This window comes from Scyliorhinus canicula, chromosome 19, assembly GCF_902713615.1.
Source record: "Scyliorhinus canicula chromosome 19, sScyCan1.1, whole genome shotgun sequence".
NCBI classification, from domain to species: domain Eukaryota; kingdom Metazoa; phylum Chordata; class Chondrichthyes; order Carcharhiniformes; family Scyliorhinidae; genus Scyliorhinus; species Scyliorhinus canicula.
In genome coordinates, this window is record NC_052164.1 from 58,784,811 (window position 1) to 58,798,483 (window position 13,673).

A 13,673-nucleotide genomic window follows, 5' to 3' on the forward strand; every position below is an offset into this window, starting at 1 on the left:
GGGATGGTTTAGCTCACTGGGCTAAATCGCTGGCATTTAAAGCAGACCAAGCAGGCCAGCAGCACGGTTCGATTCCCGTACCAGCCTCCCTGGACAGGCGCCAGAATGTGGCGACTAGGGGCTTTTCACAGTAACTTCATTGTAGCCTACTCGTGACAATAAGCGATTTTCATTTTCATTTCAAGTCACGCATCAATCTTCAGTTTTATACATAGAAGAGCCCCTGCCATTTCCGTTTTCTCCATTAGTCAATCCTTCTCCTTCTGATATCACATTTTACTGTTTCCATATGTTCCTATGTCCACCCTCTTATACTGATGGGATGAAGGGGGTGACTCCACTCCCCATTGAAGCACATTACCCCACATCCATCTCATACAGATTGACTGCAGAGTCACTGCTAGAATAGACCAAACTTTCATCTCCTGATGAATGATGCTTTAGGATTCGATAACATTGAGGAATATCCTGCTGCCTGTAAGAACCAAGTCACGGCATCAACTGAGACCACCCACCAGCGAGGAGAGGACACGAAAAGTCGTTGGCGGATAGGATCAAGGAAAACCCTAAGGCTTTCTATAGGTATATCAGGAACAAAAGAATGACTAGAGTAAGATTAGGGCCAATCAAGGATAGTAGTGGAAAGTTGTGTGTGGAATCAGAGGAGATAGGGGAAGCGTTAAATGGATATTTTTCGTCAGTGTTTACACTGGAGAAAGACAATGTTGTCGAGGAGAACACTCAGGTTCAGTCGACCAGGCTAGATGGAATTGAGGTTCAAAAGGAGGAGGTGTTAGCAATTTTGGAAAATGTCAAATAGATAAGTCCCCTGGGCCAGATGGGATTTATCCTAGGATTCTCTGGGAAGCCAGGGAGGAGATTGCAGAGCCTTTGTCCTTGATCTTTATGTCGTCTTTGTCGACAGGAATAGTGCCGGAAGACTGGAGGTTAGCAAATGTTGTCCCCTTGTTCAAGAAGGGGAGTAGAGACAACCCTGGTAATTATAGACCTGTGAGCCTTACTTCGGTTGTGGGTAAAATGTTGGAAAAGGTTATAAGAGATAGGGTTTATAATCATCTTGAAAAGAACAAGTTGATTAGCGATAGTCAACACGGTTTTGTGAAGGGTAGGTCATGCCTCACAAACCTTATTGAGTTTTTTGAGAAGGTGACCAAACAGGTGGATCAGGGTAAAGCTGTTGATGTGGTGTATATGGATTTCAGTAAGGCGTTTGATAAGGTTCCCCACGGTAGGCTATTGCAGAAAATAAGGAAGTATGGAATTGAAGGTGATTTAGCGGTTTGGATCAGTAATTGGCTAGCTGAAAGAAGACAGAGGGTGGTGGTTGATGGCAAATGTTCATCCTGGAGTTCAGTTACTAGTGGTGTACCGCAAGGATCTGTTTTGGGGCCACTGCTGTTTGTCATTTTTATAAATGACCTGGAAGAGGGTGTAGAAGGATGGGTTAGTAAATTTGCAGATGACACGAAGGTCGGTGGAGTTGTGGATAGTGCTGAAGGATGTTATAGGATACAGAGGGACATAGATAAGCTGCAGAGCTGGGCTGAGAGGTGGCAGATGGAGCTTAATGTGGAAAAGTGTGAGGTGGTTCACTTTGGAAGGAGTAACAGGAATGCAGAGTACTGGGCTAATGGCAAGATTCTTGGTAGTGTAGATGAACAGAGAGATCTCGGCATCCAGGTACATAAATCCCTGAAAGTTGCCACCCAGGTTAATAGGGCTGTTAAGAAGGTATATGGTGTGCTAGCCTTTATAAGCAGGGGGATTGAGTTTCGGAACCACAAGGTCATGCTGCAGCTGTACATAACTCTGGTGCGGCCGCACCTGGAGTACTGCGTGCAGTTCTGGTCACCACATTATAGGAAGGATGTGGAAGCTTTGGAAAGGATTCAGAGGAGATTTACTAGGATGTTGCCTGGTATGGAGGGAAGGTCTTACGAGGAAAGGCTCAGGGAATTGAGGTTGTTTTCGTTAGAGAGGAGAAGGCTGAGAGGTGACTTAATAGAGACATATAAGATAGTCAGAGGGTTAGATAGGGTGGACAGTGAGAGTCTTTTTCCTCGGATGGTGATGACCAACACAAGGGGACATAGCTTTAAATTGAGGGGTGATAGATATAGGACAGATATCAGAGGCAGTTTCTTTACTCAGCGAGTAGTAGGGGTGTGGAACGCCCTACCTGCAACAGTAGTAGACTCGCCAACTTTAAGGGCATTTAAGTGGTCACTGGATAGACATATGGATGAAAATGGAATAGTGTAGGTCAGATAGGCTTCAGATGGTTTCACGGGTCGGCGCAACATCGAGGGCCGAAGGGCCCGTACTGCGCTGTAGTGTTCTATGTTCTATGTTCTATGTTCTATCACTGGTCATCCCTCTGGGAAAGCCAAAAGCTGCTTAACAAGCTTAGTCTAAAATACACCCTCTTGATAAATCTCCACCTCCCCAACACATCCCAAAATCCCTGCCACTTCAGCACCTCTCCAAAAATAGAAGCGGTGATCTCTCAAACCAGAGAAAATCCAACAACACCTCCCCTTAACATTCAATGAAATTAGCATTGTTGAACCCCCCCACTATCCCGTACCAGCCTCCCCGGACAGGCGCCGGAATGTGGCGACTAGGGGCTTTTCACAGTAACTTCATTGAAGCCTACTCGTGACAATAAGCGATTTTCATTTCATATCAACATCCTGGGAGTTACCATTAACTAGAAACTGAACTGGACTAGAAATATAAATACTGCGGCTACAAAAGCAGGTCAGAGGCTACGAATCCTGCAGCATGAAACTCACCTCCTGACTCCCCAAAACCTGTCCATCACCTAGAATTCATATGGCAGGAGTGTGATGGAATACTCTCCACTTGCCTGGATTAGTACAGCTCCAAGAACATTCAAGAAGCTTCAAACCATTCGTGATAAAGCTCGACTGGAACACCATCCACAAGCATTCATTTCCTCCACCACCGAAGCACAGTAGCAGCCATGCACTATCTTCAAGGTGTACTGCAGGAGCAATGCTCCTTCGACAGCATCGTCAAAACCCATGGCCTCTACCAGCTAGAAGGATAAGGGCAGCAGATGCCTGGGACTACCACGGCTTGCAAGTACTCCTCTAAGCCACTCGCCATCCTGACTAGGAAATATATCACCATTCCTTCACTGTTGCCTGGTCAAAATCTTGGAACTCCCTCCCTAACAGCACTGTAGGTGTACCTACACCACATGGACTGTAGCGGTTCAAGAAGGCAGCTCACCACCACTTTCTCAAGGGCAATTAGGAATGGGCAACAAATGCTGGTCTAGCCAGCGACGCCCACATCCTATGAAATAATTTTTTTAACTGCCATAGGCGCTCACCGTTGTTCAAAACATTTAAATAAGTTTATAACAATATGTTATATACGAACCAAAAAGCGGATTGCAAACTCTGCTCCGACATATCAAACACACAAACTGCACTCACCAATTTCATCAGACACACAAACTGCACTCACCAATTTCTTCCATTTCATCCTTCGGTTCTGATACCAGGTTTTCACTTGAAGCTGAGTTAATCCCAGTGACTGTGCGAGATCTAACCTGGGAAAACACACACAGCAAAGTACATGGTGAGAGAGTAACAAGTGTACATGGCGAGGGGGTAACAAGTGTACATGGCGAGGGGGTAACAAGTGTACATGGCGAGGGGGTAATTAGAGTACATGGCGAGGGGGTAATTAGAGTACATGGTGAGAGGGTAATTAGTGTACACGGTGAGAGGGTAATTAGTGTACATGGCGAGGGGGTAATTAGAGTACATGGCAAGGGGGTAATTAGTGTACATGGCGAGGGGGTAATTAGATTACATGGCGAGGGGGTAATTAGAGTACATGGCGAGGGGGTAATTAGAGTACATGGTGAGAGGGTAATTAGTGTACACGGTGAGAGGGTAATTAGTGTACATGGCGAGGGGGTAATTAGAGTACATGGCAAGGGGGTAATTAGTGTACACGGTGAGAGGGTAATTAGTGTACATGGCAAGGGGGTAATTAGTGTACACGGTGAGAGGGTAATTAGTGTACATGGCGAGGGGGTAATTAGATTACATGGCGAGGGGGTAATTAGAGTACATGGCGAGGGGGTAATTAGAGTACATGGTGAGAGGGTAATTAGTGTACATGGCGAGGGGGTAATTAGAGTACATGGCAAGGGGGTAATTAGTGTACATGGCGAGGGGGTAATTAGATTACATGGCGAGGGGGTAATTAGAGTACATGGCGAGGGGGTAATTAGAGTACATGGTGAGAGGGTAATTAGTGTACATGGCGAGGGGGTAATTAGAGTACATGGCAAGGGGGTAATTAGTGTACATGGCGAGGGGGTAATTAGATTACATGGCGAGGGGGTAATTAGAGTACATGGCGAGGGGGTAATTAGAGTACATGGTGAGAGGGTAATTAGTGTACACGGTGAGAGGGTAATTAGTGTACATGGCAAGGGGGTAATTAGTGTACACGGTGAGAGGGTAATTAGTGTACATGGCGAGGGGGTAATTAGATTACATTGTGAGGGGGTAATTAGAGTACATGATGAGGGGATAATTAGAATACATGGTGAAGAGGTAATTAGAACAGACAATGAGGGGATAATTAGATGCATGGTGAGGGGGTAATTAGAGTACACAGTGAAGAAGTAATTTGAGCACACCATGAGGGAATAATTAGCATTCACAGTGAAGAAGTAATTAGAGCACACGGTGAGAGGGTAATTATAGTTTACAGTGCTATGATAATTAGATTACACGGTGAAGACATAATTAGAGTAAATGATGATGGGGTAATTAGAGTACATGGTGAGGGAGTAATTAGAGTTCATGGTGAATGGGCAATTAGAGAACATACTGAGAGTGTAATTAGAGTACACAGTGAGTGGTAATTAGAGTACATGATGAGAGGGTAATTAGAGAACATGGTGAGGGGGTAATTAGAGTAAATGGTGAGGGTGTAATTAGAGTACATGTCAAGTGAATAATTATAGTTCAGGGTGAAGAGGTAATTAGAGAATGTGGCGAGGGTGTAATTAGAGTGCAAGGTGAGGGGGTAATTAGAGTACATGGTGAGGGGGTAATTAGAGTACATGGTGAGGGGGTAATTAGAAATGTTAGGAACCCAGACTAGACCCCAAGATTTGAATAGGTCTCAGACAAGCGCTCCAAACATTTGTTTTAATTTGTAAAACTGAGGAAAGGATGCTTCACTTCAGGAGTAGTAACACTAACCAATAGGTATCTTTTATGTTTAAAGAAACTTTAATTGAAATATTGAATTAACCACATTACCATCAAAGAAATAGCTTTGCAATTAAAACTTAAACATACACCTTACTATAAATATTCTCCAATACACATCCAGTGCCACTAAGAATAGTAAAATACAGCACAGGAACAGGCCCTTCGGCCCTCTAGGCCTGTACCGGTCAAACCAACCTTGGCCAAAACCCTCAGCACTTTGTTGTGCCGTGCACCTCTATACCCATCCTATCCATGTATTTGTCAAGATGCCTTTTGAACACAATTAATGTCTCCGCTTCCACAACCTCCCCTGACAACGCGTTCCAGACATCCACCACGCTCTGTATAAAAAGCCTGCCTTGCACATCTCCTCTAAACTACTCTTAAACCTATGTCCCCTTGTGACTGACCCCTCCTCCTTGGGAAAGATTGCCTGCCCATCCACTCTATCCATGCCCCTCATAATCTTGTAGACCTCTATCAGGTCACCCCTCAACCTCTGTTGTTCTAATAAAAACAGTCCGAGGGTATTCAGCCTCTCAGCATAGCTAACACCCTTCAGACCAGGCGAAATCCAAGTAAACCTCCTCAGCACCCTTTCCAAAGCCTCCACATCCTTCAGGAAGTGTGACAACCAGAATTGTGCGCTATGTTCCAAGTGTGGCGTAACCAAAGTTATATACAACTGCAGCATGACTTGCCAGTTTTTATACACACTAATAAATAAAGTTAATAAAACAGGTTTACTTGTTTATCTGTGTAGAGACTTTCTGGATATAAAACCTTTCAAGAGCAACCTGAGAAGTTCCTGCTCAACCTGATAGCATTTGGCAAAACTGTAGTTTGACTTAAAATCTCCAAGAAGACTGCAAAACACATATCAATCTACAAAGCTACAGACAGACCTGGCTCCTTCTATTAATTACATCATCTTTATCACAGTATGATGTTCTATCATCAGCTTAGCTAGGACTAAGTATAGTTCCTTATAAATTATTTACTGCTCAGGGAACCTCCAACATTCATAACAAAGTTCCATTAGCCATCTCTTTGTAAACAAGTAGTGGTTAAAATAGATAATTACCTCACATTTTATGACCTCTTAATTGCAGATTTAGCAGACAGAGTCCGGATACCTTAACCTAGGTTATTTAATAACCTTATTGTAACAGATATAAAATATAATGTAATATACCAATTTCTTACTTTCATCACAGAATACAGTGAGGGGATAATTAGAGTACAAGGTGAGGGGGTAATTGGAGTAAACAATTGGGGGTAATTAGCATACATGGTGCAGGGGTAATTAGCATACACAGCAAGTGGGTAATTTGAGTACATGATGAGGGGGTAATTAGAGTACACGGTGAGGGGGTCATTAGAGTGCCTGGTGAGGGGGTAATTAGAGTAATGTAATATTCCAATTTTTTACTTTCATCACAGAATGCATGGTGAGGGAGTAATTGGAGTGAACAATGAAGGGTAATTAGTGTACATGGTGAAGGGGTAATTAGAATACACAGTGAGAGGGTAATTAGAGTACATAGTGAGTGGGTAATTGGAGTAAACAATTAGGGGGTAATTAGTGCCCGGCCTATGCTGAAAAATATACCAGGAAACTGCTAATATAAGTGCCTAGCGTTGCACCCTGGCTAACGCTATGGGAGGAATGAAAACAGTCCGAGTCTATTCAGCCCCTCCACAGAGCTAACGCCCACCAGATGAGGCAGCATCCTAGTAAGCCTCCTCTGCACCCTCTCCAGAGCCTCCACATCCTTTTGGTAGTGTGGTGACCAGAATTGTGTGAAATATTCCAGAGCGGCCTTACCAAGGTTCTGTACAACTGTGGCATGACTTGCCAGTTTTTATAACCGATGCCCCGTCCAATGAAAGCAAGCATTCCATATGCTTTCTTGACTACTTTGTCCACTTGTGTTGCCACATTCAAAGATTTGTGGACCTGCACGCCCAGTTCTCTCTGACTTTTGATATTCCTAAGAGTTTTGCCATTTACGGTATATTTCCCCTCTATGTTAGACCTACCAAAATGCATTACCTCACATTTGCCCAGATTGACCTCCATTTGCCATTTCTCTGCCCAAATCTCCAACCTATCCGTGTCCTGTTGTATCATCTGACAATCCTCACCACTATCTGCCACTCCACCAACCTTGGTGTCATCTGCGAACTTGCTAATCAGACCTGCTACATTTTCTTCCAAATCGCTTATGTACACTACAAACAACAGAGGTCCCAGCACAGATCCCTGTGGAACACCACTAGTCACAACCTTCCATTCAGAAAAACACCCTTCTACTGCTGCCCTTTGCCTTCTGTGACCGAGCCAATTCTGTATCCATCTTACTACCTCACCTCTGATCCTGTGTGATCTCACCTTTTGTACAATTCTGCCATGACGCACCTTGCCAAGGCTTTACTGAAGTCCATGTAAACAACATCCTCTGTCCACCCCTCATCAATCATCTTTGTCACCTCCTCAAAAAACATGATCAAGTTAGTGAAGCACGGCTTCCCCTTCACAAAACCATGCTGTCGATCACTAATGAGACCATTTGTTTGCAAATGGGTATAAATCCTATCCCTGAGAAATCTCTCCAATAATTTATCTACTACCGATGTGAGGCTCACCAGCATTAGTTTCCAGAATACCCCTGCTATCTTTCTTAAACAGCGGTACCACATTAGCTATTCTCCAGTCCTCTGGGATCTTACCTGTAGCCAATGAGTATACAAAGATGTCAGTCAAGGCCCCAGCAATTTCCTCCCTTGCTTCTCTCAGTATTCTGGGGTAAATCCCATCTGGCCCAGGAGACTTATCTACCTCCTCCTTTTCGATGTTAACATGACTCAGACTGTCCACACACCCGACCCAAGAATTATCTTCCACAAAGTTCCTTTCTTTGGTGCAAAGTACTCATTTAGTACCTCGCCCATTTCTTCTGGTTCAACACATAGATTCCCCCATTGTCCTTAAGTGGTCCAATTCTTTCCCTGACCACCCTTTTGCTTTTTACATACAAATAAAAAGCTTTGGGATTCACCTTAATCCTACTTGCCAAGGACTTTTCATGACCCCTCCTAAGCCCTCCTAATTTTCCGCTTCAGTACCTTCCTATTTTCTTTATACTCCTCAAGGGTTTCAATTCTCCCTTCTAGACTGTACAAAAGTCTCCTTTTTCTTTTTGACTAGGTTTAAAATATCCTTCGTTATCCAAGGCTCCCTAAACTTCCCATACTAATCCTTTGTTCTCTCAGGAATGTGACTTTCCTGAATCCTAAACAACTGTCGCTTGAAAGACTCCCACATGTCCGATGTTGATTTACGATCCAACAGCTGCACCAATCCAAATTCTTCGATTCCTGTCTAATGTTATGGTAATTTGCCCTTCCTCAGTTTAGCACCTTAACCTGAGAGTTACACTGATCCCTGTCGAAAGGTACCCTAAAACTTACGGAATTGTGGTCACTACTCCCAAAATGTTCCCCGACTGAAATCTCAACTACCTGTCAGGCTCATTCCCCAACACCAGACCCAGTACAGCCCCTACCCTAATTAGACTATCCATATATTGCATCAAGGCTTCCTGGATACACCTTACCAACTCTGTCCCATCCAAACCCCTGGTACTAAGTGAGTCCCAGTCAATATAGGGAAAATAAAAATCCCCTACCACAAAAACCCTGTTACTTTTCCACCTATCCAAAATCTCTCTACCTGTCTGCTCCTCTATCTCTCGCTGGCAGTTGGGGAGCCTGTAATAAATGCCCAACATTGTGACTGCCCCATTCCTGTTCCTGAGCTCTACCGAGATTGCCTCATTGTATGAGCCCTCCAAGGTGTCCTCCCACAGTACGGCTATAATAGTCTCCTTAACCAGTAATGCTACTCCCCCACCCCTTTTTCATCCCCGTCTATCTCTCCTGAAGTATCTATATCCTCCAACGTTCAGCTGCCAATTCTGTCCTTCCGGTAACTGTGTTTCTGCCTACCATACTTCTGGCATTGAAACAAATACACTTCAGACCACTACGTTTGAGCAGGTTATGTTGTTCTCCTATTTTTGTTCTCTATTTCCCCTTCATTTATTACACCTTCTAAGCTAGTGCTCTGGTTCTCACCTACACCCTGCCATACTAATTTGAATCCTCCCGACTGACCCTAGCAAACCTCCCAGCCAGGATATTGGTGCCCCTCCAGTTTTGTTCCAACCCGTCCTTCTGGTACAGGTCACATCTGCCCCGGAAGAGATCCCAGTGGTCCAGAAATCTGAAACCCTCCCTCCTACACCACCAGTTTAACCACAGATTTAGCTGCACTATGGTATATTTTAAAAAACTTTATTACTAACACAGTATTAAAATATCTTTAACATCACACCAGAAGGTAACTTACAACTACCCCTTTAAACACTGGTATTCCCCTTACCTGCTATCTCTATTCCCACTAACACAACAAAAATAAATCTCAGCTCTCAATCCACTGTTAAATACGGTTAGCCCTCAGGAATACTTGCTTTACGGAGATGTCTGGATACTCTACGTTGAGAAAGAGAGATCTTTCGGTACTTTTTAAGGAAAAGACCTGAGCCCTGTCAGAACCATGCAGAATCTCTGGTTATAGTTCTTCAGAAGCTTCTTCAGCTTGTCCCAGCTCACCTTCTCGTCATGCTCTTCTGAACTGCCTGGAAATAAATGGCTAATGTATCTACAAACATACCTTTTACTGAAGTGCAGTGATAGCAAGATGCTTGACTTCTGCTCACAGCTCCATTTAAGACTCACCTAACGCTGCTTTTCTGAAAAATGCTTCAGATCTTGGCTCCTCCCATAGAACATAGAACATACAGTGCAGAAGGAGGCCATTCGGCCCATCAAGTCTGCACCGACCAACCTAAGCCCTCACTTCCACCTTATCCCCGTAACCCAATAACCCCTCCTAACCGCCTTGGTCACTAAGGGCAATTTATCATGACCAATCGACCTAACCTGCACGTCATTGGACTGTGGGAGGAAACCGGAGCACCCAGAGGAAACCAACGCAGACACAGGGAGAACATGCAGACTCCACACAGACTCTACCCAGCGGCGCTGTGAAGCCACAGTGCTATCCACTTGTGCTACCATGCTGCCCTATATACTGTCCTCCCAGTAACTATATTATTTTACCAAGCTGAAATCTAATTAACTCCACAGGGAATCCCCTTAATCCAAACAACATTCAATGAGCCCAACCTCTTAGAATGACCTCATTGTACCCCTAGCTCCCAAAATCTTTCAAACCAGGATTTTTAAAAACATGACTGCAGCAGTTACACACACACTAACGCAGGCTTTTAACCCTTACTGCACCAAGTACCTGTATTACAATATATCTGAAATTCATACATTCATCACACCTACCCCTTAAAGAAGTGCACCAAAAAAGAAAGCTTAATTTTTCCAACACCTTTTAACTTTAAACATTTCTCATTACTAAACACAATACTCTATAAGATACATATCATATTATACTTAAACATGCAAACGTAAACATGAATATAGTCTATTTCAGTCTTTTTCTTCACGTAGTCTCGTCCTGCGACATGTACAATTTTTAAGTTAAATGGTTGTAGCAATAAACTCCGTCTGAACAGTTTTACATTTCAACTCTTACAGTTCTCCATAAACATTAATGGATTATGGTCTGTATGTACAATTGTCTCCGGTGAATTGTTAGCAACATAAATGTCAAAATATTGTAACACCAATAGCAAACTTATTTCCTCCATTTCAATGGTCGAATATTTCCTTTGATTAATATTTAGTTTCAGAGAAAAATTATCAACAAGCTTTTCGAGTCTTTCACGATCTTCCTGCAACAGACCAGCACCAATGCCCACATCACTTGCATCAATTGCCACTTTAAATTGCTTGGCATAATTAGGTGTCACCAATACTGGTATGGTAATTAGCAGTTTTCATATTGTTGAATGCCTCCTGACATTCCGAAGTCTACTGAAATTTCCTGTGTTTTTTCAGAGGTTCAATTAGTGGAGCAACCGCACTGCTAAAATTTGGCACCAAGTTCCGCTAGAAACCAGTCATGCCCAGAAATCTCAGATCTCCTTTCTTTGTTGATGGTATTGGAAAATTGCCGAAAGCTTTCGTTTTCACATTCCGCGAGGCCATCTGATGGTGTCCAATTGTATGGCCTAAGAAAGTGACTTGACCTTTCCCAAATTCACTTTTAGCCAAATTTACCACCAAGCCAACTTCCTGTAGTCGATCAAATGATTTCTTTAAATGTTCCAAATACTCTTTCCACGTTTAACTGAACACCACCAAATCGGCAATGTACACTGCACAATTGTTTAGTCCAGAAATTACCTGATTGGTTAATCTTTGGAATGTTGCTGGCGCTTTTGTCATTCCAGATATCACGAATTTAAACCGATACAGACAATTTGGCATCACAAAAGCCAAAACTTCCTTCGCTTTGCCTGATAATGGTACTTGCTAATATCCTTTAAGTAAGTTAAGTTTGGTTAAAAAAAATTCACTTATCCCACCTTTTGCACGCAGTCTTGCAAACGAGGAGTAGGATATGAGCCTGGCTTTGTGACTGCCCCACGGTGGCCTGGCCCGCAATTGGGGCCCACCAATCTGCGGGTGGGCCTTTGTCGTGGGGCCACTTCTTCCTTCCACGCCGGCCCCTGTAGGGCTCCGCCATGGCCAGTGCGAAGAGGAGAAACCCCCGTGCATGAGCCAAAATATGCCGGCTGGTCTGCGCATGCTCAGAACCACGCCAGCTCTTCGGCGCATCCGCAAACTCGCGCCGTCCCTTTGGCGCCGGCTGGAGCAGCGCCAACTCCTCCAGCATCCACCTAGCCCCCGAGACAGGTGAGAATTCCTCACCTTGGGGTCCGGTTTATTCCGGAGTCGTTGTCGCCGGTTTTCCCGCCGGCATGGGGACTTAGGGAGAAGGGAGAATCCCGGCCCATATCTCGTAAACAATTTGGTTACCTCCTCAACAATCCTCTTAGCTATAATGTTTTTTAATGGAATAGGCTCCGGAAATCTAATAGACACATCCATTATGGTCAACAAAGATTGATTCCCACATTTTGTTTTCGGCAGGGGTTCCGCGCAATCAATTAGGACCCTTACAGAAGGTTCCCTAAATACTGGAATGGGTATTGAAGGTGCTGGTTTGATTACCCTTGAGGTTTCCCTATTTACTGACATGTGTGACATGTACGGCAAAATTCCATTACATCCATAGGCGGAAGAGAAAATGCTGGGAAATCTCTGCAGGTCTGGCAGCATCTGTAGGGAGAGAAAAGAGCTAACGTTTCGAGTCCCTTGACTCTTTTGTCCAAGCTAACAGACAGAGAAAGGTTTCTTTCTTAATATATTTTCTTTCTTAATATATATTTAATCCCTCCCCCAGTCTTATCCACCTTTCCTTAACACTTCTCCTCTTTGCTTCCCCCTTCCCCTCCCCCCACATCTATAGTTCATCCTCTGATGTTAGTTTCTCTGCTATTTGACCTTTCACATCTTTTGTTCTCTCTGGGGACTGCCATTAGCACTCTTTCCCCTTGGTATCTGTGGCCATTAGCACCCTGTTTCCCTGGGTTTGTGTGGCTATGACTCATCTTTCATTTTCACTCCACAGGATAAATATTTCCCACTTTCTCTGTCTGTTAGCTTTGACAAAGAGTCATCGGACTCAAAACATTAGCTCTTTTCTCTCCCTACAGATGCTGCCAGACCTGCTGCGATTTTCCAGCATTTTATCTTTTGTTTCAGATTCCAGCATCCGCAGTAATTTACTGTTATCCAGTGCTTACATCCGTAGGCGGCCCAGGCCAATAAAAAAGGGTTTGTATTTTTGCTTGAGTTTTTCTTTCTCCTAAATGACCCCTTACTGGACACTCATGTGTGAACCACAAAACCACCTTTCTATAACCCACCGGCAATACCACTTGATGAACCTCCACCCATTCCTCATCTGCCTGAATATGTAACGGTCTCCATTTCCTCATTAATACATTATTTCTAATGTAATAACATTTTGGTATACACTTATACACTCAGACTCTAAACTGTTTATGCTTTCTGATACAACTGCTTTATCTCTGAATCTTTCTACTGTAATTCCAGCAACTTCTTTGAACTAAAGATATCTGCTTCATGCACCACTTGCTCTTGTTCTTTATAAATCATCTGATCAAATAGTGTTTCTGACAAGTGAACTTCAGCGTCCCGATCAGTATTCCTCAAGTTCTATTCTTCCTGTCACTATCTGTAGCTTTGTGATCTTGTCACCACACAATCAGGAAGCACCCCAGAATATGCTTCCTGCAACACCTCAGT

The 13,673-nt window shown here is 43.7% G+C and overlaps 1 protein-coding gene across 5 annotated transcripts in view; it reads right to left on the reverse strand.

Moving 5' to 3' along the window:
* The window catches only part of barx2 (BARX homeobox 2), a 94,662-nt gene that overhangs the window by 24,274 nt on the left and 56,715 nt on the right, over positions 1-13,673 (reverse strand). For 3 of the 5 annotated variants that reach the window (XM_038779743.1, XM_038779741.1, XM_038779740.1), the window contains exon 3: positions 3,520-3,599. In XM_038779743.1, the coding sequence (XP_038635671.1) occupies positions 3,520-3,599 (80 nt within the window). Of the gene's footprint in view, positions 1-3,519; positions 3,605-13,673 lie in introns of all 5 variants that reach the window. The other 2 variants (XM_038779742.1, XM_038779739.1) reach the window with 1 other exon arrangement.